This window comes from Lissotriton helveticus, chromosome 5_2, assembly GCF_964261635.1.
Source record: "Lissotriton helveticus chromosome 5_2, aLisHel1.1, whole genome shotgun sequence".
Lineage (NCBI taxonomy): Eukaryota > Metazoa > Chordata > Amphibia > Caudata > Salamandridae > Lissotriton > Lissotriton helveticus.
Window position 1 is genome coordinate 15,762,222 of NC_136066.1, and position 24,201 is coordinate 15,786,422.

Below are 24,201 nucleotides of genomic sequence, written 5' to 3' on the forward strand. Positions count from 1 at the left end.
AATGAAAGTCCTCGGGGACAGTGACTGCAAGGAATGGAAGGCCTCGGGACAGTGACCATAAAAGAATGGAAGGCCTCGGGGACAGTGACTGCAAGGAATGGAAGGCCTTGGGACAGTGACCATGAAGGACTGGAAGGCCTCGGGGACAGTGACCATGAAGGAATGGAAGGCCTGGGGACAATGACTGCAAGGAATGGAAGGCCTCAGGACAGTGACCATGAAAGAATGGAAGGCCTCGGGGCAGTGACCATGAAGGAATGGAAGTCCTCGGGACAGCGATGGGGACAGTGACCATGATAGAATGGAAGGCCTCAGGGACAGTGACCATGAAAGAATGGAAGGCCTCGGGACAGTGATGGGGACAGTGACCATGAGGAATGGAAGGCCTGGGGACAGTGACCATAAAGGAATGGAAGGCCTCGGGGACAGTGATCATGAAGGAATGGAAGGCCTGGGGACAGTGACCATAAAGGAATGGAAGGCCTCGGGGACAGTGATCATGAAGGAATGGAAGGCCTGGGGACAGTGACCATAAAGGAATGGAAGGCCTCGGGGACAGTGACCATGAATCAATCAATCAGAGTACTTGTAGAGCGCGCTACTTACCCGTGAGGGTCCCAAGGCGCTGAGGGGAGGGGGGGTGCTGCTACTGCTCGAAGAGCCAGGTCTTGAGGAGTCTTCTGAAGGTGAGTAGGTCTTGGGTCTGTCGTATGTGGGAAGGGAGGGTGTTCCAGGTCTTGGCGGCGAGGTAGGAGAAGAATCTGCCGAACGAGGTCGTTCGTTGGATGCGGGGGACAGCGGCGAGTGCGAGGCTGCCGGAGCAGAGTCCGCGGGTGGGGGTGTAGAAGCTGAGTCGTCTGTTGAGATATGCTGGTCCGGTGTTGTGGAGTGCTTTGTGTGTGTGGGTGAGGAGCCTGAAGGTGATCCTCTTGTCGACGGGGAGCCAGTGTAGGTCTCTCAGGTGGGGGGTGATGTGGATGCGGTGGGGGACGTTGACGATCAGTCGAGTGGAGGCGTTTTGGATGCGTTATAGTCGTCGTAGGTGTTTGGCTGGGATTCCTGCGTAGAGTGCGTTGCCGTAGTCCAGTCTGCTGCTGACGAGGGCCTGTGTTACCGTTTTTCTTGTTTTGGTTAGGATCCACTTGTAGATCCTGCGGAGCATGCGGAGGGTGTTGTAGCAGGAGGAGGAGATGGCGTTGACCTGCTTAGACATGGAGAGGGAGGAGCCGAGGATGACTCCTAGGTTGCGTGCATGGTTGGTGGGTGTTGGTGCTGTTCCCAGTGTAGTCGGCCACCAGTAGTCGTCCCAGGCTGAGGGGGTGGGTCCGAGGATGAGGACCTCCGTCTTGTCCGAGTTCAGCTTCAGACGGCTGCTCCTCATCCAGTCGGCGGCGGCCTTCATTCCCTCGTGAAGGTTGGTTTTGGCGGTGTGTGGGTCCTTGGTGAGGGAGAGAATGAGCTGGGTGTCGTCGGAGATGATGTTGCGGTCGTGATGGCGGGCCACTTGTGCGAGAGGGGGACATGTAGATGTTGAACAGAGTCGGGCTGAGGGATGAGCCCTAGAGGACGCCACAGATGATGTTGGTGGCTTCGGATTGGAAGGGTGGGAAGCGGACGCTCTGGGTTCTGCCAGAGAGGAAGGACATGGTCCAGTCAAGGGCCTTCTTTTGGATTCCGGCTTCTAGCAGGCGTGTCTTTAGAGTGCGATGGCAGACCGTGTCGAAGGCGGCCGACAGGTCCAGGAGTATGAGGGCTGATGTTTTGCCGTTGTCTAGTTGGGCCTGATGTCGTCTGTGGCGGCGACGAGGGCTGTCTCGGTGCTGTGGTTTCGTCTGAATCCGGATATGGATGGGTCCAGGATGTTGTTGCCTTCCAGGTGGCGGGCCAGTTGCTTGTTGATGATTTTTTCGATGACCTTCGTTGGGAACGGGAGAAGGGAGGTGGGCCGGAAGTACTTGAGGTCCTTGGGATCCGCCTTGGGATTCTTGAGGAGGGCGTTGATTTCGGCGTGCTTCCAGCTTTCCGGGAATGTCGCTGTTTCGAAGGAGATGTTAATGACCTTTCCCTAGTTGGGGTGCAATGGCTGCGTCTGCTTTGTTGAATACGTGGTGTGGGCACGGGTCTGACGAAGACCCTGAGTGGATGGAGTTCATGACCTTGCTTGTCTCGTCGTCGTTGACTTTGGACCAGGAGGTCAGGCTGATGGCGCTGGTAGTGCTCACAGGGGTGGTGGAGTCTGGCGTAGTCGGGGCGGTCGTGGTGTTGAAGCTGTCGTGGATGTCAGCGATCTTGCGAAGGAATGGAAGGCCTCGGGGACAGTGACCATGAAGGAATGGAAGGCCTGGGGAAAGTGACTGTGAAGGAATGGAAGGCCTGCGGACAGTGACCATGAAGGAATGGAAGGCCTCGGGGACAGTGACCATGAAGGAATGGAAGGCCTGGGGACAGTGACTGTGAAGGAATGGAAGGCCTGGGGACAGTGACTGTGAAGGAATGGAAGGCCTGGGGACAGTGACTGTGAAGGAATGGAAGGCCTGGGGACAGTGACCATGAAGGAATGTAAGGCCTGGGGACAGTGACCTTGAAGGAATTGAAGGCGTCAGGGACAGTGACCATGAAGAAATGGAAGGCCTGGGGACAGTGACAACGAGGAGTGGAAGGCCTCAGGGACAGTGACCATGAAGGAATGGAAGGCCTCAGGGACAGTGAAGGGGACAGTGAACATGAAGGAATGGAATGCCTGGTGACAGTGGCCATGAAGGAATGGAAGGTCTGGGGGACAGTGACCATGAGGAAAGGAAGGCCTGGGGACAGTGACCATGAAGGAATGGAAGGTCTCGGGGCAATGACCATGAAGGAATCGAAGCCCTGGGAACAGTGACCAAGAGGAAGGGAAGGCCTCGGGGACAGTGACCGTGAAGGAATGGAAGGCCTCGGGGACAGTGACCATGAAGGAATGAAAGGCCTCGGGACAGTGACCATGAAAGAATGGAGGCCTCGGGACAGTGATGGGGACAGTGACCATGAAGGAATGGGAGGCCTTGGCACCGTGACCATGAAGGAATGGAAGGCCTGGGGACAGTCACCATGAAGGAATGGAAGGTCTGGGGACAGTGACCATGAAGGAATGGAAGGCCTGGGGACAGTGACTATGAGGAATGGAAGGTCTGGGGACAGTGACTATGAAGGAATGGAAGGTCTTGGGACAGTGACCATGAAGGAATGGAATGCCTGGGGACAGTGACTGCAAGGGAATGAAAGGTCTTGGGGACAGTGACTGCAAGGGAAGGGAAGGCCTGGGGACAGTGACCATGAGGATGGGAAGGCCTCAGGGACAGTGACCATGAAGGAATGGAAGGCCTGGGACAGTGATCATGAAGAGATGGAAGGCCTTGGGGACAGTGACCATGAGGAAGTGAAGGCCTCGGGCCATGACCATGAAGAAATGGAAGACCTGGGGACAGTGACCATGAAGGAATGGAAGGTCTCGGGCACAGTGACCATGAAAGAATGGAAGGCCTGGGGACAGTGACCATGAAGGAATGGAAGGCCTGAGGACAGTGACAGTGAATGAATGGAGGGCCTCAGGGACAGTGACCATGAATGAATGGAAAGCCTGGAGACAGTGACCATGTAGGAAGGGAAGGCCTGGGGACAGTGACCATGAAGGAAGGGAAGGCTTCGGGGACAGTGACCATGAGGAAGGGAAGGCCTGGGAACAGTGACCATGAAGGAAGGGAAGGCTTCGGGGAACAGTGACCATGAAGGAATGGAAGGCCTCGGGACAGTGACTATGAAGGAATGGAAGCCTCGGGGACAGTGACCATGAAGGAATGGAATGCCTCAGGACAATGACCATGAAGGAATGGAAGGCCTCAGGGACAGTGACCATGAAGGAATTGTAGGCCTGGGGACAGTGACCATGAAGGAATGGAAGGTCTCGGGGACAGTGACCATGAAGGAATGGAAGGCCTGGGGACAGTGACTATGAGGAATGGAAGGTCTGGGGACAGTGACTATGAAGGAATGGAAGGTCTTGGGACAGTGACCATGAAGGAATGGAATGCCTGGGGACAGTGACTGCAAGGGAATGAAAGGTGTTGGGGACAGTGACTGCAAGGGAAGGGAAGGCCTGGGGACAGTGACCATGAGGATGGGAAGGCCTCAGGGACAGTGACCATGAAGGAATGGAAGGCCTGGGACAGTGATCATGAAGGAATGGAAGGCCTCGGGGACAGTGACCATGAGGAAGTGAAGGCCTCGAGGACAGTGACCATGAAGGAATGGAAGACCTGGGGACAGTGACCATGAAGGAATGAAGGTCTCGGGGACAGTGACCATGAAAGAATGGAAGGCCTGGGGACAGTGACCATGAAGGAATGGAAGGCCTGGGGACAGTGACAGTGAATGAATGGAAGGCCTCAGGGACAGTGACCATGAATGAATGGAAAGCCTGGGGACAGTGACAATGAAGGAAGGGAAGGCCTGGGGACAGTGACCATGAAGGAAGGGAAGGCTTCGGGGACAGTGACCATGAGGAAGGGAAGGCCTGGGAACAGTGACCATGAAGGAATGGAAGGCCTAGGGACAGTGACTATGAAGGAATGGAAGGCCTCAGGGACAGTGACCATGAAGGAATGGAATGCCTCAGGACAGTGACCATGAAGGAATTGTAGGCCTGGGGACAGTGACCATGAAGGAATGGAAGGCCTGGGGACAGTGACCATGAAGGAATGGAAGGCCTGGGGACAATGACCATGAAGGAATGGAAGGCCTCGGGGACAGTGCCGTTGTCTCTGCGGAGCACCTCTAATTTGCTTATTTTCAGGAAAAACTTGAAAACTTGGCTATTTGCCGGATAATTCTCCCCTCTGTGGCCCCTTTTTTTTTGTTACTGTTATGTTTTCTGCCCCCCTTTTGGTTTGGAGCTCAAAGCGCCGGGACACTCCTTTGGAGTAGCCGTTGCGCTATATAAGCCCTAATTTAACATAACATAATTTAACAGTGACCATGAGGAAGGGAAGGCCACGGGGACAGTGACCATGAAAGAAGGGAAGGCCTGGCCGCTGCCACCAGAGGGGGGCGCCATGTTTGGGCAAATTCACAGCTAGGGCAGTCTATACCTAGAGGCGTTCACTTTATTACGAATTGTTAAAAATAAACACTCAAGAGAAGAGACATTAAAAAGGAGGCTGCTTACCGGTCCACCAATGTCCCCCGGGGGGCCCAGCTGCCCCTCATCTCCCTGGCAGGAAGAAATCAAAAGCCAATTAGAATGGAGGAAAAAACATATGAGTAGCATAGCAAGAACTGGGTGAGGGAGTCACAGCATCGGAAGTGCTCTCAGTGCAGTCTGCACAGCAACGTGTGTTTTGGTGCGTGGAAGTAACGTGTGTTAGAAAAGCCTATGTGCACGCAGCGCAACCCGTGCAACAGTGTGTCCGAGCATCACAAGTGCACGCAGCGCAACCTGTGCAACAGTGTGTCCGAGCATCACAAGTGCACGCAGCGCAACCTGTGCAACAGTGTATCCGAGCATCACAAGTGCACGCAGCGCAACCCGTGCAACAGTGTGTCCGAGCATCACAAGTGCACGCAGCGCAACCGAGGCAACAGTGTGTCTGAGCATCACAAGTGCACGCAGCGCAACCTGTGCAACAGTGTGTCCGAGCATCACAAGTGCACGCAGCGCAACCCGTGCAACAGTGTGTCCGAGCATCACAAGTGCACGCAGCGCAACCCGTGCAACAGTGTGTCCGAGCATCACAAGTGCACGCAGTGCAACCCGTGCAACAGTGTGTCCGAGCATCACAAGTGCACGCAGCGCAACCCGTGCAACAGTGTGTCAGAGCATCACAAGTGCACGCAGCGCAACCAGTGCAACAGTGTGTCCGAGCATCACAAGTGCACAAGCGCAACCGATGCAACAGTGTGTCCGAGCATCGCAAGTGCACGCAGCACAACCCGTGCAGTACTGGAGATCCTGCATCACCCCATGTGCACACGGTGAAAGCTGGTGTGTGCCCATCACGTCCATGTCATAAGGGCCCTGTCTGCTGGTGTGTGTGTGGCATATGTGCTCGTGTGTGCTCATCACATCTGCCGCTGTGTGATCTTTACGTCTGCTGCTGTGTGCTTGTCACGACTGCTGGGGCGTGCTTCTCACGACTGCTCCTGTCTGCTTGTCACGTCTGCTGGTTTGTGCTTATCACGTCCATGCCGTAGGGGCAGTGTGTGCTGCTGTGTGCTTGTCACGACTGCTCGTGTGTGCTTGTCACGACTCCTTGTGTGTGCTTGTCACGACTTTTCGTGTGTTCTTGTCACAACTGCTCGTGTGTGCTTGTCACGACTGCTCGTGTGTGCTTGTCACAACTGCTCGTGTGTGCTTGTCACGACTGCATGTGTGTGCTTGTCACGACTGCTCGTGTGTTCTTGTCACAACTGCTCGTGTGTGCTTGTCACGACTGCTCGTGTGTGCTTGTCATGACTGCTCATGTGTGCTTCTCACGACTGCTCGTGTGTGCTTGTCACGACTGCCCGTGTGTGCTTGTCACAACTGCTCGTGTGTGCTTGTCACGACTGCTTGTGTGTGCTTGTCACGACTGCTCGTGTGTTCTTGTCACAACTGCTCGTGTGTGCTTGTCACGACTGCTCGTGTGTGCTTGTCACAACTGCTCATGTGTGCTTGTCACGACTGCTCGTGTGTCCTTGTCACGACTGCTCGTGTGCGCTTGTCACAACTGCTCGTGTGTGCTTGTCACGACTGCTCGTGTGTGCTTGTCACGACTGCTCGTGTGTGCTTGTCACGACTGCTCCTGTGTGCTTGTCACAACTGCTCGTGTGTGCTTGTCACGACTGCTCGTGTGTACTTGTCACGACTGCTCGTGTATGCTTGTCATGACTGCTCGTGTGTGCTTGTCACAACTGCTTCTGTGTGCTTGTCACTACTGCTAGTGTGTGCTTGTCATGACTGCTCGTGTGTGCTTCTCACGACTACTCATGTGTGCTTGTCACGACTGCTCCTGTGCGCTTGTCACGTCTGCTGGTTTGTGCTTATCACGTTCATGCCGTAGGGGCACTGTGTGCTGCTGTGTGATTGTCACGAATGCTCATGTGTGCTTGTCACAACTGCTTATGTTTGCTTGTTACGACTGCTAGAGTGTGCTTGTCATGACTGCTCGTGTGTGCTTGTCACGAGTGCTCGTGTGTGCTTGTCACGACTGCTCGTGTGTGCTTGTCACTACTGCTAGTGTGTGCTTGTCACGTCTGCTCGTGTGTGCTTCTCAGGACTGCTTGTGTGTACTTCTCAGGACTGCTCCTGTGTGCTTGTCACGACTGCTCGTGTGTGCTTGTCACAACTGCACGTGTGTGCTTGTCACTACTGCTTGTGTGTGCTTGTCACGACTGCTCATGTGTTCTTGTCACGACTGCTCGTGTGTGCTTGTCACGACTGCTCGTGTGTCCTTGTCACGACTGCTCGTGTGCGCTTGTCACAACTGCTCGTGTGTGCTTGTCACGACTGCTCGTTGTGTATTTGTCACGACTGCTCGTGTGTGCTTGTCACGACTGCTCGTGTGTGCTTGTCACAACTGCTCGTGTGTGCTTGTCACGACTGCTCGTGTGTACTTGTCACGACTGCTCGTGTATGCTTGTCATGACTGCTCCTGTGTGCTTGTCACAACTGCTTCTGTGTGCTTGTCACTACTGCTAGTGTGTGCTTGTCATGACTGCTCGTGTGTGCTTCTCACGACTGCTCATGTGTGCTTGTCACGACTGCTCCTGTGCGCTTGTCACGTCTGCTGGTTTGTGCTTATCACGTTCATGCCGTAGGGGCACTGTGTGCTGCTGTGTGATTGTCACGAATGCTCATGTGTGCTTGTCACAACTGCTTGTGTTTGCTTGTTACGACTGCTAGAGTGTGCTTGTCATGACTGCTCGTGTGTGCTTGTCACGAGTGCTCGTGTGTGCTTGTCACGACTGCTCGTGTGTGCTTGTCACTACTGCTAGTGTGTGCTTGTCACGTCTGCTCGTGTGTGCTTCTCAGGACTGCTTGTGTGTACTTCTCAGGACTGCTCCTGTGTGCTTGTCACGACTGCTCCTGTGTGCTTGTCACGTCTGCTCGTGTGTGCTTCTCAGGACTGCTTGTGTGTACTTCTCAGGACTGCTCCTGTGTACTTCTCAGGACTGCTCCTGTGTGCTTGTCACAACTGCTCCTGTGTGCTTGTCACATCTGCTGGTTTGTGCTTATCACGTTCATGCCGTAGGGGCACTGTGTGCTGCTGTGTGCTTGTAACAACTGCTCATGTGTGCTTGTCACGACGGCTCGTGTGTGCTTGTTATGACTCCTCGTGTGTGCTTGTCACGACTGCTTGTGTGTGCTTGTCACTACTGCTCGTGTGCTTCTCACGACTGCTTGTGTGTGCTTCTCACGACTGCTCCTGTGTGCTTGTCACGTCTGCTGGTTTGTGCTTATCACGTTCATGCCGTAGGGGCACTGTGTGCTGCTGTGTGATTGTCACGAATGCTCATGTGTGCTTGTCACAACTGCTTGTGTTTGCTTGTTACGACTGCTAGAGTGTGCTTGTCATGACTGCTCGTGTGTGCTTGTCACGAGTCCTCGTGTGTGCTTGTCACGACTGCTCGTGTGTGCTTGTCACTACTGCTAGTGTGTGCTTGTCACGTCTGCTCGTGTGTGCTTCTCAGGACTGCTTGTGTGTACTTCTCAGGACTGCTCCTGTGTGCTTGTCACGACTGCTCGTGTGTGCTTGTCACGACTGCTCGTGTGTGCTTGTCACGACTGCTTGTGTGTGCTTGTCACGACTGCTCGTGTGTTCTTGTAACAACTGCTCGTGTGTGCTTGTCACGACTGCTCGTGTGTGCTTGTCACAACTGCTCGTGTGTGCTTGTCACGACTGCTCGTGTGTCCTTGTCACGACTGCTCGTGTGCGCTTGTCACAACTGCTCGCGTGTGCTTGTCACGACTGCTCATGTGTGCTTGTCACGACTGCTCGTGTGTGCTTGTCACGACTGCTCATGTGTGCTTGTCACAACTGCTCGTGTGTGCTTGTCACGACTGCTCGTGTGTACTTGTCACGACTGCTCGTGTATGCTTGTCATGACTGCTCGTGTGTGCTTGTCACAACTGCTTCTGTGTGCTTGTCACTACTGCTAGTGTGTACTTGTCATGACTGCTTGTGTGTGCTTCTCACGACTGCTCATATGTGCTTGTCACGACTGCTCCTGTGCGCTTGTCACGTCTGCTGGTTTGTGCTTATCACGTTCATGCCGTAGGGGCACTGTGTGCTGCTGTGTGATTGTCACGAATGCTCATGTGTGCTTGTCACAACTGCTTGTGTTTGCTTGTTACGACTGCTAGAGTGTGCTTGTCATGACTGCTCGTGTGTGCTTGTCACGAGTGCTCGTGTGTGCTTGTCACGACTGCTCGTGTGTGCTTGTCACTACTGCTAGTGTGTGCTTGTCACGTCTGCTCGTGTGTGCTTCTCAGGACTGCTTGTGTGTACTTCTCAGGACTGCTCCTGTGTGCTTGTCACGACTGCTCCTGTGTGCTTGTCACGTCTGCTCGTGTGTGCTTCTCAGGACTGCTTGTGTGTACTTCTCAGGACTGCTCCTGTGTACTTCTCAGGACTGCTCCTGTGTGCTTGTCACGACTGCTCCTGTGTGCTTGTCACATCTGCTGGTTTGTGCTTATCACGTCCATGCCGTAGGGGCACTGTGTGCTGCTGTGTGCTTGTCACAACTGCTCAGGTGTGCTTGTCACGACGGCTCGTGTGTGTTTGTTATGACTCCTCGTGTGTGCTTGTCACGACTGCTTGTGTGTGCTTGTCACTACTGCTCGTGTGCTTCTCACGACTGCTTGTGTGTGCTTCTCACGACTGCTCCTGTGCGCTTGTCACGTCTGCTGGTTTGTGCTAATCACGTTCATGCCGTAGGGGCACTGTGTGCTGCTGTGTGATTGTCACGAATGCTCATGTGTGCTTGTCACAACTGCTTGTGTTTGCTAGTTACGACTGCTAGAGTGTGCTTGTCATGACTGCTCGTGTGTGCTTGTCATGAGTGCTCGTGTGTGCTTGTCACGACTGCTCGTGTGTGCTTGTCACTACTGCTAGTGTGTGCTTGTCACGTCTGCTCGTGTGTGCTTGTCACGACTGCTCGTGTGTGCTTGTCACGACGGCTCGTGTGTGCTTGTTATGACTCCTCGTGTGTGCTTGTCACGACTGCTAGTGTGTGCTTGTCACGACTGCTCGTGTGTGCTTATCACGACTGCTCGTGTGTGCTTGTTACGACTGCTAGTGTGTGCTTGTCACAACTGCTTGTGTTTGCTTGTTACGACTATTCGTGTGTGCTTGTCACGACTGCTCGTGTGCTTGTCGCGACTGCTCGTGTGTGCTTGTCACTACTGCTAGTGTGTGCTTGTCGCGACTGCTCCTGTGTGCTTGTCACGTCCATGCCATCGGCCCCCTCTGCCCCCCGGGGCAGTCACTTTGCCAGCTCTGAACCGATGGACTCACCTCTCGCCCCGGCTGTCCTCTCGGCCCCGGTAAACCTTGTGCTCCGGGCTTCCCCTGCGGAGGAAAGAAAGACAGGGTCAGACAGGAATAAAAGACAGGAGTCAGACAGGAATGAAAGACAGGAGTCAGACAGGAATGAAAGACAGGAGTCAGACAGGAATGAAAGACAGGAGTCAGACAGGAATGAAAGACAGGAGTCAGACAAGTATGAAAGACACGGTCAGACAGGAATGAGACAGGGTCAGACAGGAATGAAAGACAGGGTCAGACAGGAATGAAAGACAGGGTCAGACAGGAATGAAAGACAGGGTCAGACAGGAATGAAAGACACGGTCAGACAGGAATGAGACAGGGTCAGACAGGAATGAAAGACAGGGTCAGACAGGAATGAAAGACAGGGTCAGACAGGAATGAGACAGGGTCAGACAGGAATGAAAGACAGGGTCAGACAGGAATGAAAGACAGGAGTCAGACAGGAATGAAAGACAGGGTCAGACAGGAATGAAAGACAGGAGTCAGACAGGAATGAAAGACAGGAGTCAGACAGGAATGAAAGACAGGGTCAGACAGGAATGAAAGACAGGGTCAGACAGGAATGAAAGACACGGTCAGACAGGAATGAGACAGGGTCAGACAGGAATGAAAGACAGGGTCAGACAGGAATGAAAGACAGGGTCAGACAGGAATGAAAGACAGGAGTCAGACAAGAATGAGACAGGAGTCAGACAGGAATGAAAGACAGGAGTCAGACAGGAAGGAAAGACAGGAGTCAGACAATAATGAGACAGGAGTCAGACAGGAATGAAAGACAGGGTCAGACAGGAATGAAAGACAGGGTCAGACAGGAATGAAAGACAGGGTCAGACAGGAATGAAAGACAGGAGTCAGACGGGAATGAAAGACAGGGTCAGACAGGAATGAGACAGGGTCAGACAGGAATGAAAGACAGGAGTCAGACGGGAATGAAAGACAGGGTCAGACAGGAATGAGACAGGGTCAGACAGGAATGAAAGACAGGGTCAGACAGGAATGAAAGACACGGTCAGACAGGAATGAGACAGGGTCAGACAGGAATGAAAGACAGGGTCAGACAGGAATGAAAGACAGGGTCAGACAGGAATGAGACAGGGTCAGACAGGAATGAAAGACAGGGTCAGACAGGAATGAAAGACAGGAGTCAGACAGGAATGAAAGACAGGGTCAGACAGGAATGAAAGACAGGAGTCAGACAGGAATGAAAGACTGGAGTCAGACAGGAATGAAAGACACGGTCAGACAGGAATGAGACAGGGTCAGACAGGAATGAAAGACAGGGTCAGACAGGAATGAAAGACAGGGTCAGACAGGAATGAAAGACACGGTCAGACAGGAATGAGACAGGGTCAGACAGGAATGAAAGACAGGGTCAGACAGGAATGAAAGACAGGGTCAGACAGGAATGAAAGACAGGAGTCAGACAAGAATGAGACAGGAGTCAGACAGGAATGAAAGACAGGAGTCAGACAGGAAGGAAAGACAGGAGTCAGACAATAATGAGACAGGAGTCAGACAGGAATGAAAGACAGGGTCAGACAGGAATGAAAGACAGGGTCAGACAGGAATGAAAGACAGGGTCAGACAGGAATGAAAGACAGGAGTCAGACGGGAATGAAAGACAGGAGTCAGACAGGAATGAAAGACAGGGTCAGACAGGAATGAAAGACAGGGTCAGACAGGAATGAAAGACAGGGTCAGACAGGAATGAAAGACAGGGTCAGACAGGAATGAAAGACAGGAGTCAGACGGGAATGAAAGACAGGGTCAGACAGGAATGAGACAGGGTCAGACAGGAATGAAAGACAGGAGTCAGACGGGAATGAAAGACAGGGTCAGACAGGAATGAGACAGGGTCAGACAGGAATGAAAGACAGGGTGAGACAGGAATCACAGACAGGAGTCAGACAGGAATATAACAGGCTCTGACAGGAGGAGAGGTGCTGTGAGTGGCCTTAGAGTCAGGAAAGCAGCGGTTTCCGAGGTCAACTAAATGGAGGAGGCGGCTGGAAGCATTTCAAGAATAATAGGAGGGACAGTGTGTGACCGCCATGCCACTCTCCCCTGGCACCCCCAGGGACCCACGCCTGGCACCCCCAAGGACCCACGCCTGGCACCCCCAAGGACCCACGCCTGGCACCCCCCAGGACCCATGCCTGGCACCCCCAAGGACCCACGCCTGGCACCCCCAAGGACCCACGCCTGGCACCCCCAGGGACCCACGCCTGGCACCCCCAAGGACCCACGCCTGGCACCCCCAAGGACCCACGCCTGGCACCCCCCAGGACCCATGCCTGGCACCCCCAAGGACCCACGCCTGGCACCCCCAAGGACCCACACCTGGCACCCCCAGGGACCCACGCCTGGCACCCCCAAGGACCCACGCCTGGCACCCCCAAGGACCCACGCCTGGCACCCCCCAGGACCCATGCCTGGCACCCCCAAGGACCCACGCCTGGCACCCCCCAGGACCCATGCCTGGCACCCCCAAGGACCCACGCCTGGCACCCCCCAGGACCCATGCCTGGCACCCCCAAGGACCCACGCCTGGCACCCCCCAGGACCCATGCCTGGCACCCCCAAGGACCCACGCCTGGCACCCCCAAGGACCCACGCCTGGCACCTCAACACACGCTGGAGAGGCCTCGCTACTTCGAGACACCCCACGGCCTCAGGTTGTCTTCTGTCACTCTGGAGGACGTCTGGGGACCCTGGAGGCCGAGACCCCTCACGAATCACTCCAGACCTTGTCTGGAAGTCCTGGGCTAGAAAGGAAGCAGGGAAGACCATGACCGTGGCAAGCACGGGTGTGTTGGTGCTTGGAGCGGGGTAAGGATGCAACGCAAGCATCTTCAGTGGACTTAGATAAATCCAGGCTTAATCCAGGCTCAGGTCGATGTCGGTACCAGGGAACATAGTGGCATTGAGGCGTCGCTGCCGCGAGAGGCGTCGAGTCGAGGAGCGCGTCTGCGTCTTGCAGCCATTGTATCCTGGTGCCAGTTTTGGTGCCAAGGCCCCACCATCCTTAGTTGGGTTGGCAGGTCGGCCAGGTACAGGTTAAAGAATAGAGGTGCCAATATACGTCCTTGTTTTAAGTCTTTGACAGTCATAATTTTTGCCATGGTGACCTATCCGGCGCTAACTTTTATTTTTACCCACCTGTCTGTATAACGCACGGTGATCGCTTTTAGTAAATTAGCTGGAATGCCCCAGGCCTCCCCTTTGATCCAAAGCCAAGGGGCCTCATTTATGAAAAGTGATGCTTCGCTGCGTGAAAATAGCAATGCGTCACTTTTCATTGCGCTCTCCTTGTGACACCAATGATGCGTCATATTTACAGTATGACGCATCATGTCGCAAGGAGTTACAGATACGCCAGTATTTCTGACGTATCTGGTTGGCGCAAAAGTGACTAATTGCTGGAGTGTGTCACAAAAGTGACGCAACTCCAGCAATGTGTACTTTCACTTGGGCAAGTCCCATGTTGTTAGTGCCTGCGTCAGTCTTACGCCTGCCATGAGGCAGGCGTAAAATTTTGACACATTAGCGTCCAAGAAATGGCACAGTGAAATCTTATCGATTTCACTGCGTCACTTCTATGACCCTTTCTTGCGTCAAAACGCCCCCCCTTGCATACATTATACCTGGGGCAGGTATAATGTGGCGCAGGGGTTTACAAAGTGACGCATCTACCTAGATGCGTCACTTTGTAAATATGGTGCAACAAGGCACATTTTTTACTCCACTGGTGCGTCACAAAAAGTGACGCACCAGCGGCGTAAAAGTGACGCAAGAGCTCATACATGAACCCCTTGTTCTTGAGACGCGGTCTATAAAGCCAGAATACAGGGCCGTGCCCTTTGCTGCCACGGTTGCTTCGCTGAGCCGGACAGGCATATAAGATTGCCCTGAATGTGGCACCCCCTTTGAAAACCTGTTTGACTAATCTTGGCTAGGTTGCTGCCTTCTGTCCCAACTTGCAGCGCCATGTTTAGGGTGCTGGCGACGCACTCCTCTTCCGTATACAGAAGCACAATGAGCCTTACTTCTCTGGGGATGACGAGGAGCCTTCATCTTGTGTATCGGAACCAGTCGTGAACCCCTCCAAGGCTCGGGAATAGCTGACCCCAACAGGTATTGCTGGAATAAGGGGGGCCATTACCGAGGCCCATCTGGTTGGAGCCCACTTGTATACTGCTGCCGGGATGCCGCTTTGGCCTGGAACGCCACTTGGGCGCATTGCTTTGGTTACTTGAGCCGGGCTTATTCAGGGCTCTAAAAATCATAGAGTTATAGATCTGCAGATATAGTAACTTGAATGCACTGTTCGACCTAACTATAATGTACTTGAGCCGTGAACTGGTCTCATCCTGATTGTCACACAGTTCACTTCACAAAATCCTCCAACTTCAGTCACAGAAAGAAAAGTAAATATAGAAAGACAAGCTGACTTCTGACCTCTGTCTCTGAAAGCGGAGAAATGGGACAAGATAACACGATTTAGAGGCATCTTTATCGCTCATGCGCCTGATGGCAGCTCGCCAGACCTGTGAAGTAGCCCCTAAAAGTAGCTGGTCCTCATTAAACCTGGCTCGCTACTGCTAGTGGATTTTTCAAGCCCTGTTATTGTTGGAGGTCGCCGGCCCGTGGGCTGGTTGCTCCTAGAGGTCGGTTGAGGTCGCCGGCCCATGGGCTGGTTGCTCCTAGAGGTCGGTTGAGGTCGCTGGCCCATGGGCTGGTTGCTCCTAGAGGTCGGTTGAGGTCGCCGGCCCATGGGCTGGTTACTCCTAGAGGTCAGTTGAGGTCGCCGGCCCCATGGGCTGGTTGCTCCTAGAGGTCAGTTGAGGTCGCCGGCCCATGGGCTGGTTACTCCTAGAGGTCAGTTGAGGTCGCCGGCCCCATGGGCTGGTTGCTCCTAGAGGTCAGTTGAGGTCGCCGGCCCCATGGGCTGGTTGCTCCTAGAGGTCGGTTGAGGTCGCTGGCCCATGGGCTGGTTGCTCCTAGAGGTCGGTTGAGGTCGCCGGCCCATGCGCTGGTTGCTCCTAGAGGTCGGTGGAGGTCGCGGCCCATGCGCTGGTTGCTCCTAGAGGTCAGTTGAGGTCGCCGGCCCCATGGGCTGGTTACTCCTAGAGGTCAGTTGAGGTCGCCGGCCCCATGGGCTGGTTGCTCCTAGAGGTCAGTTGAGGTCGCCGGCCCATGGGCTGGTTACTCCTAGAGGTCAGTTGAGGTCGCCGGCCCCATGGGCTGGTTGCTCCTAGAGGTCAGTTGAGGTCGCCGGCCCCATGGGCTGGTTGCTCCTAGAGGTCGGTGGAGGTCGCGGCCCATGCGCTGGTTGCTCCTAGAGGTCAGTTGAGGTCGCCGGCCCCATGGGCTGGTTGCTCCAAGAGGTCAGTTGAGGTCGCCGGCCCCATGGGCTGGTTGCTCCTAGAGGTCGGTTGAGGTCGCCGGCCCATGGGCTGGTTGCTCCTAGAGGTCAGTTGAGGTCGCCGGCCCCATGGGCTGGTTGCTCCTAGAGGTCGGTTGAGGTCGCCGGCCCATGCACTGGTTGCTCCTAGAGGTCGGTTGAGGTCGCCGGCCCCATGGGCTGGTTGCTCCTAGAGGTCAGTTGAGGTCGCCGGCCCCATGGGCTGGTTGCTCCTAGAGGTCGGTGGAGGTCGCGGCCCATGCGCTGGTTGCTCCTAGAGGTCAGTTGAGGTCGCCGGCCCCATGGGCTGGTTGCTCCTAGAGGTCGGTGGAGGTCGCGGCCCATGCGCTGGTTGCTCCTAGAGGTCAGTTGAGGTCGCCGGCCCATGCACTGGTTGCTCCTAGAGGTCGGTTGAGGTCGCCGGCCCATGGGTTTGTTGCTCCTAGAGGTCGGTTGATGATCTTGCCTGGAACCTTGCTTTTCTTTTTGTTTTCGTTTTTGTCCTCCCCCTGTTCCTTGCATAGACTTGTGACATACGATTCCCAGTTAGTGGGAGCGACATTACCGCCTGAGTCTTTGAAATGAGGCTTTTATTGATCCACATACAGAATTTCCCCTGGTCTTAGGATTTTATTATCATAAATGATTCAACCCATTTTCTGGCTTCCTCCACTCTTCTTTGGATATGTAGGGCTTTTCTGTATTTTTTCCTAATGGTGGAGATCTGAAATCGCAGCCATTTGTGCTCCCCCTTGTTATTTCCGGGGGTCTTTAAGGCTTTATTTTATTGTTGCTACAAGGCCCTGGTTTGGTTTTTTCTAATTTTTAACGAGATGACCTGGGGTGATTCCATGCTGCTGGCATTCCTTGTAGCAATGCTCTCTGTCTCCTTTAAAATTGTGTCCGGGCGCCCCACTGAATGAAGGGGTTCACTGCCCCCAGTCAGGATCGCATCTAGGCAGTCACCCGCACGCAGACCATACCTCACTGGGTTCTCCATGTCCCACCTCACCCTGTTGATGAGTTCATGTTCCTCTTGCTTTCCTATGAGGACCGTTTCAGGGCGGTCTGGGATGCAATATTGTGACGTCACAGCTGAGGATGGCATTATCGCTGGCTAGTCATAGAGACTTCAATTTGCCTGTGCACTGGAAGTGAGCCAGAGACACCTCTGTGTAGTCTAGGGTGGCCATCCTAAAGACCCAGGTGTGTGAGCAGGCCATGGAATGGGCGGGGCTACTTTGCCATTTGTAGGTCTCGCCTGGTGTTGCAGCGCACATGCGTTGCTCACCGGTGAGATATATTGTGAATGAGGACTTTCAGAAAGGAGCTTGAAGCCCCGTCCTTCATTTGCATTGGTTGGCATCACCGTTCATGCTAAACGATGGCCTGCCATTGGAAATTAGTTTTTTTGGTTGCCGCCCTTTCGCCTTTTGGACTGGATGGCTTTGTTTACGGCTGTCGAGAAGCACCTTCTTATCTTCACGAGGTATGTTATATAAACAAATCTGGACTGGATGGGTTTGTTTACGGCTGTCGAGAAGCACCTTCTTATCTTCACGAGGCATGTTATATAAACAAGCCGTGATCCAGTCCAGATGGGCTGTCCCAAAAGGAGGCAGGCACAACGCGCTTTCACTTTGTAATTCCATTGCGTGTTGACAGCTTGTTATAGCCCGGCATCCGAAGGTGTGCTGCGATGAGTAACATCACTGTTGTGAACAACAGAGTGTCACTGGTAAGGCCCAAATGAAGCATTGCAAACTGAAAATGCTTCTGGCACGCTGTGAACTGCAGATAATACATGTGGGCTTGCAGGACAGAAGTATGGAAAGCATCCTTTCTACAGGTGCAATGCTACCATCCAGTCGCCCAGATCTGCGGCAGACAGAATCTAGACTAGCGTGAGCAACTTGAGCTTGTCCTGCAGAAAGGTATTAAGAGGGTATAGATCCAAAATAGGATGAACCAGGAAGGAGCTGGGGTAACCCCAGTTCCTATTCCAACGCCAGCTCTCTTTTTGGATAAAAGTACCTGAACTTCCTGTTGCAAAACAGACATGTGGAGAAGCTGCAACAATGGAAGGCACACCAAAGTTGGTCTGGAAGTCAAGCAGGTTCAAGAGGTACAGACGACATTGAGAACAAACCCATCAGTGGGACCCTGAGTGGGGGCCCTGCAGGTCCCTGAGGCCCAAAGATGCACCAGTTGGAGCAAAGTATGTGCAGCACGGCCTCCCTAAAGGTGTTTATTTGCTTTGATGTTGCAGATGGACACAGAAATTCAGGTCAGCTTAGGACCAAACTCTAAATCGACTTCAAGAGTTCAGGCACAAGACCGACTGGCACACCGTCGCACCCTCCCACGAGCTGGAGAGTGGTAAGAAGGTATTGATTCCAATTTGGACTCAGTGCTGCTTCTTCAACTTCCCAGAAGACTTCGACCTACAGGAGGATCGAACATGTGAACGACTTCAGGAGCAGGAACAGGAACTTTATTTGACTTTGACCAGTCGCGATGCGCAGTCATCCAAGTTTTTTGTGACGTAGAGTTTTCCTTGCATTTCAAGGGGGCTTTGGATTCATCAGGACACAGTTGTCATAGGCCCTGGAGCTGTGGTCTGACCACTTGCACGACATGCATACCTCATATTGCTCAATCAGACATTTGTTTGCAACAGTCCCTACAAAGTTTAAACCCGGTTGTTGTGGGAGGTGACATATTCATATCAAAGAAGACGAGAGGAGTCGGGCTCTGGATTTGCGTCTGAAGGCTCGGAATGAAAGGAACTCATGAGTCCGGAGCATGAAAATGTTAGTGTTGAGACACAACGCCACCTCCCGGGCACAGGATCCAGTCTGATGTCTGGGGGAACATTCACCAGGTAAGGAATCTGCAGTTAGAAGTGCCCATCAGAAACAACCCTTCAGAGTCTGTCTCTGAAATATATCCCAATTGAAACATGCCAGAAATGTCTTTTTAAACACCATGCATCCAGAGGTCCGATCATGTTCCCTTCTTCCACAATCCCAGAATGCAGATGCCCACTCACCTTTAATCCTTCCGGTCCATTGAGTCCTGGCGGTCCGATGTCACCAGGGAAGCCCTGCAACACAAGAAAACACGGTCACATTTTGCTTTCAGTCAGTATGAGCCAGTTTCTGTACCAACATACACAGCAGTCACTATGGGGTGGAATGACATTTGATGGGGGCCCCTGCAGAATGTGGCGAGGGTCCCATTAATCGCCCTTATCTTGCAGATACTTCCAGGCAGTGTTTAGATTGAGCCGGTGGTTGCCGGTGGAGACCACTGGCATTCATATTTGGGATAGACAAACAATGTGGACGAACCCACTGTAAAAGGACGGCTCCCTTGTAAATGAGTGCCAAGAAACCCTTTGGTTTGTTAAAAGACTCCTCACCCACCAACCTGGTTAGTGGCATGCTCCATCATCGGGGTCCCAACCGGGTAATCGAATACCACCTGGTTGTGTTGCGACGCCTGAAACAGCGGAGCTGGTGTCGTGTGATATGTGAAGGAAGTGGTGAAAGTTAAAAATATCTCTGGGAATCCTTACTAACCAGACTTTATTCTTTGCAGCTGAGGATAAGATTAAAATAGGATGGGCGGGCAACTGTGGAGAAAAAATGCTCCTTGTTGTCCCTGAAAATAGATCTACATGTTTCAGCCCCATAAAAAGTGGGGGACTTCCGTCAGGACCAAGTGCGTAGGTGTGTAATGTGAGTGGGTGATTTCCAACACAGGCGCTAAGGTGTTTTGTTTGGTGAGTGGTGTCTGTATACCTACGGACCCACAAGTAAAAAAACACTGGCTGCGTATTGCTAGTAGCTTATAGCAGGACCCGGGAGGAGCGCTCGTCTGTAGTGATACATTCATCAAGACAACGCAACCGCCGAAGGCACCTATTCAGGTTCCTCCACATTGTTTGTCTATTACTTATCTTGGGGATAGGGACGTACCCCCACATTAACCTCGCTCTCTCCTCGTTAACCCATTCATATTTGGGGCCATTTCTTATTTTTCATCTTCAGACATTTCCCGAGAGCAAGAGAGCGAAAGAACAAAGGGGAAAGAAGGAGAAAGATAAAGGTGGGAAAGTGTCAGAAAGGGAGAAAGAAGAAACCTGCAGGAGGGAGATAAAGCGGTGGAAAGTGTCTTGCCGCGGATTAAAGAGGCCTGAGGTGATTCAAGACTACACAGACTCGGAAATGGGCGCGCTGACATTTAAAAGCGCCGACAGCGGGCATCTGACGCAGGACTTTGGCACTGCCACTCATTCTTTTACAAATTAAGCTCTTCTTATGAGCTTGAGCTGAAAGAGGCTTCTGATTGGTGGTTTCTCCCATGCGGCATCCTCTCCAGGAGATTGCCAGGGGTGTAGAGACTGAGAATTCCTTTTGGTTTATTTTGAAGAGAAAGGTTTGTGCAGCTTCCTAAAGTGAATTGTGTCACTGTTTGGTATTCTTTGTTTTATTGAAGTACAGAGTGTCGGGGGCATATTATCAACAACTAGCGGAATTTATCGCTAAATAGGCTTAGCGAAATTTTTTTTATCGCCAAGCATCGCAGGATTTTGTCGCAGAGATAACGTGCTATTAGCAACGTTTATCTCTGAAGCGATCAAATTTCCGGCGATAGCGGCGAAATGCGTGAATATCGCAGTAAATCCAGCGATATTCAGGCATTATCGCTAACAGGGACTTAACCTGAATATCCACCTCCCATTGGATATACAGGCTAAGAACCGGTCTGAGCAGGCGTTAGGTTTTGGAGATATTCGCGCTTAGCGCGAATATTTCCATCGCTACGCCTGCGTTGATAATAGGCGATAGCGATGTTAGCGACTGCTTTCAGTCGCTAACGGGTTGGGTACGCCCACGTTGCATGTCATTAGCGATAAATATCGCTGACAAGCAAAGCGGGCCCCAAACCGCTCGCTATCGCCTACAAGCTGTCACTAACTGCTGTTAGCAACAGCTTGCTAATAGGGCGATAGAATTATCGCTGCTTAGCGGCCAAAAACGGCAGCTAAAGCGGCGTTACTCTCTTATCGCCCGCCTTGATAATACACCCCTCAGTTCTTTAAAGATATCTGTGCTGGTAGCACCGTCCGTCCTTCTACCGAAGGGGTCTGTGGACCACAACGCACCCATGACCCACAAATCAGCAAGGTTATCCCAAAACATTGCTATCGGGCTCAGTGTGGTAGGTTGACTTTTCCCTGGCAGTGAGGGCTCATTATACTTTCATCTTCTAATGCTGATAAGGCGGATTGCGGGTCATGGCTTCACAAGGGGAAGGTCAGCAGGACGGGACCAGTTTCCTAGGATTCAGCAAAGCTGGCCAGAAACCTTGTGACCAGGGCGAGCTGGCAGGGCTCAGTGTACTTGCATCCTCTAATGCTGATAAGGCAGGCTGTGGGTCATACTTATGCAATGCAAAGGGACAGTCGATGGGACCAAGGGGCATATTAGCAAGCGGCAGCGATAATTATCGCTGACCGCTGCTAGCGTGAGGAAATCTATTGCCCGCTATCGCTGGCGATAATCTTCATGGTAGCGTTGTATTAACAATGCTTAACGCCATGGAGTTAAAAATCCCAGCGATAGCGGGGATTATCGCCGTTTTCAATGGAATATCGCTGGTGTGGTTCGCCTAATTTCGGGAATTACACGTTATGCTTGTTGCGCAAAACAATTCCTTAAACTATCCCATGACACTACTTTGTGTAATACCATACATTTGCGTTAAGACATTGGTGTGTATATGCGATTTGTGATGAAAATGTACCTTGAACTCATGGAAAGAGAACGCAAGCGACTGTTGTTGAGATTGGGGTTTGGAGTGTGTCCCTGCAATTTTACGCTAAAATACAGCACAAAGGTAATTGCACTTAGTTTTGTGAAATTTTGCTGAAGTTTTGCTTAGTTACACAAAAGCAGATTACGTGAATTTCTCATACCCTTGATAATGACCAGCCTTTGCAATGGAAAGGGGTTGTCTAAACTTTCCTTGAACTCTGACTGTATTGGCCCAAGGCCAAGGTTGGCAAAGACGGCGCAGACCAAGGTTGTAGCCTCCATCAGACTCAAGCGCCACGCTCTGCTGGCTGGAGCCGGCATTCAAAGGGGCTTCATTAGGACTTGTCCTGGACAAAAAATAACACCTATTGGCTACTGTTGTTTTAGTGCGGTGCCTGATCAACCACGGGCGATCTGTCCCGAGATCGCCCATGGGTGATCAAACACCACATTAACTACAATAGTGAAAATTAAACTTATATGATCACATGTCCTTGCTCATTAAGATCCATGGGGCAGATTTATGAAGGCCTTGCGCCGCCGGTGCATCACTTTTAACATGGGAAAAAGTGACGCACCGGCGGCGCAAGGCCTTCATAAATCTGCCCCCATATGCACAACCTCATGTAAGATATAGATAAGGATAAGTGAACACCACAGCAACATCAGATGTAGGAAAAGCTCTGCACGTATGACTAACCATTTCGTGGAACACAACATTACACAGGTAAGCCTAAAAAAAACTACATAGCAACATGGTTCAGATGAAACTAAACAGGGAATGTATACATGGCTTGAATGACACAACACCTGGGTTACAGATTGCAACGTGAATATCCCCATGCAGATCCCTCCCATCTAACAGCCTACAGCTTTAGGGCCAGATTGTATATGAGCCCACATTTACCTTCATGGTGAATGCCACCTAATAACCTTCAAGAACTAGGTTTCACCCTAATAAAGGGGTTTGGTTTAAAATGTGCATTTAATTCTGCCTGGGTCATTTAGCTTGAATTACCACCTGCACTTGTGATTCTTCTCATTTGAACGCATCACTATAGTGGGTTTTCCTAGTGAGGTGGTTTCAGACAGAGGTAGTAACTTCATGTCTTCTTACCAGAAGACAACGTAGACTGAGTGTAGGGTGACTTATAAGTTCGCCACATCATATCATCCACAAACAAATGGCCTTGTTGAAAGGTTTAACAAGAACATGAAAGGTATGATTATGGGACTCCTTCAAAAGCTCAGGAGATGGGAAGTCCTGTTACCATGCCTGCTTTTTGCCTACAGAGAAGTGCCACAGGAAGTAGTAGACTTTAGTCCCTTTGAGTTTGCTTTGGCAATCCTGTTAGAGGTCCTCTGAGTCTGGTAAGGGAAGATTGGGAGAAGCCTCTCAAAGAGCCTAAACTAGACATAGTGGACTATGTACTTGGCCTTCGTTCCAGGATGGCTGGGTAAATGGAAAAAGCAAGCCAAAACCTTGAGGCAAGCCAAGAGCTCAAGAAGCAATGGTTTTACCAAAAGGCTGCACTGGTTGAATCTCAACCAGGGTGAAAGGTATGTGTATTGGAGCCTGTGGCATCTTGGGCCCTTCAGGATAAATGGGAGTATGCTCTACCCTATACTTGAAAGAAAAGGAGAGGTCACTTACTTGGTTGACCGTGGCACTTCCAGGGGCCCCCATACGGTCATCCATGACAATCGCGTAAAACCCTTTTATGACAGGGTTGATGTGACCATGCTCATGGTCACTGAGGAGCAGAAGGAAGAGAGTAAACCTCACCTTGACCTCCTCTCTAACAACCCTAAAGATGTGTCTGTGAAGGAAGTTGTCTTTTCAGACACCCTCACTGCCCAACATAAAACTGCCTGCAGGTACGTCCTGGAGCAGTATTCTGAGCTCCTTTCCCTAACCCATGGCTAGACAACCTGGAGCACACATGATGTGGACACTGCGGAAAAGCCATCCTGTCAAAAATAACATTTACAGGCAGGTTGACCAAGCTAAGGAAATCATCAGGGCTGAGATCAGCAAGCTGCTGGAGTTAGGGGTGATTGAACCCTCTGAAAGTCCCTGGAGCAGCCCAGTAGTCTCAGTCCCCAAACCTCATTCCAAGAGAGGTAAACCAGAGCTAGGGTTTTGTGTGGATTACAGGGGTCTCCATGCAGTCACAAAACTGATGCTCACCCTATTCCTAGGAAAGATGAGCTTACAGATAGGCCGGGTGCAGCAACATTTCTCAGTACCTTTGACTTGACATCAGGGTACTAACAGATTGGTCTCACCCCTGAAGTCTGCATTCTTGACCCCAGATTGGCATTACACGTTTTTACTGTGATGCCATTTAGTCTAAAGAATGCCCCTGAGGCTGGTGAACAAGGTCCTGGCTGGACTGGAGTTTTGTAG

The 24,201-nt window shown here is 52.2% G+C and overlaps 1 protein-coding gene across 1 annotated transcript in view; it reads right to left on the reverse strand.

Moving 5' to 3' along the window:
- COL27A1 (collagen type XXVII alpha 1 chain) overlaps window positions 1–24,201 on the reverse strand; it is a 1,232,768-nt gene that overhangs the window by 479,276 nt on the left and 729,291 nt on the right. The window contains exons 20-22 of the mRNA XM_078646681.1: window positions 19,019–19,072; window positions 10,530–10,583; window positions 5,201–5,245 (exon numbers count right to left, since the gene is read on the reverse strand). Of these exons, the coding sequence (XP_078502807.1) occupies window positions 5,201–5,245; window positions 10,530–10,583; window positions 19,019–19,072 (153 nt within the window). The remainder of the gene's footprint in view (window positions 1–5,200; window positions 5,246–10,529; window positions 10,584–19,018; window positions 19,073–24,201) is intronic.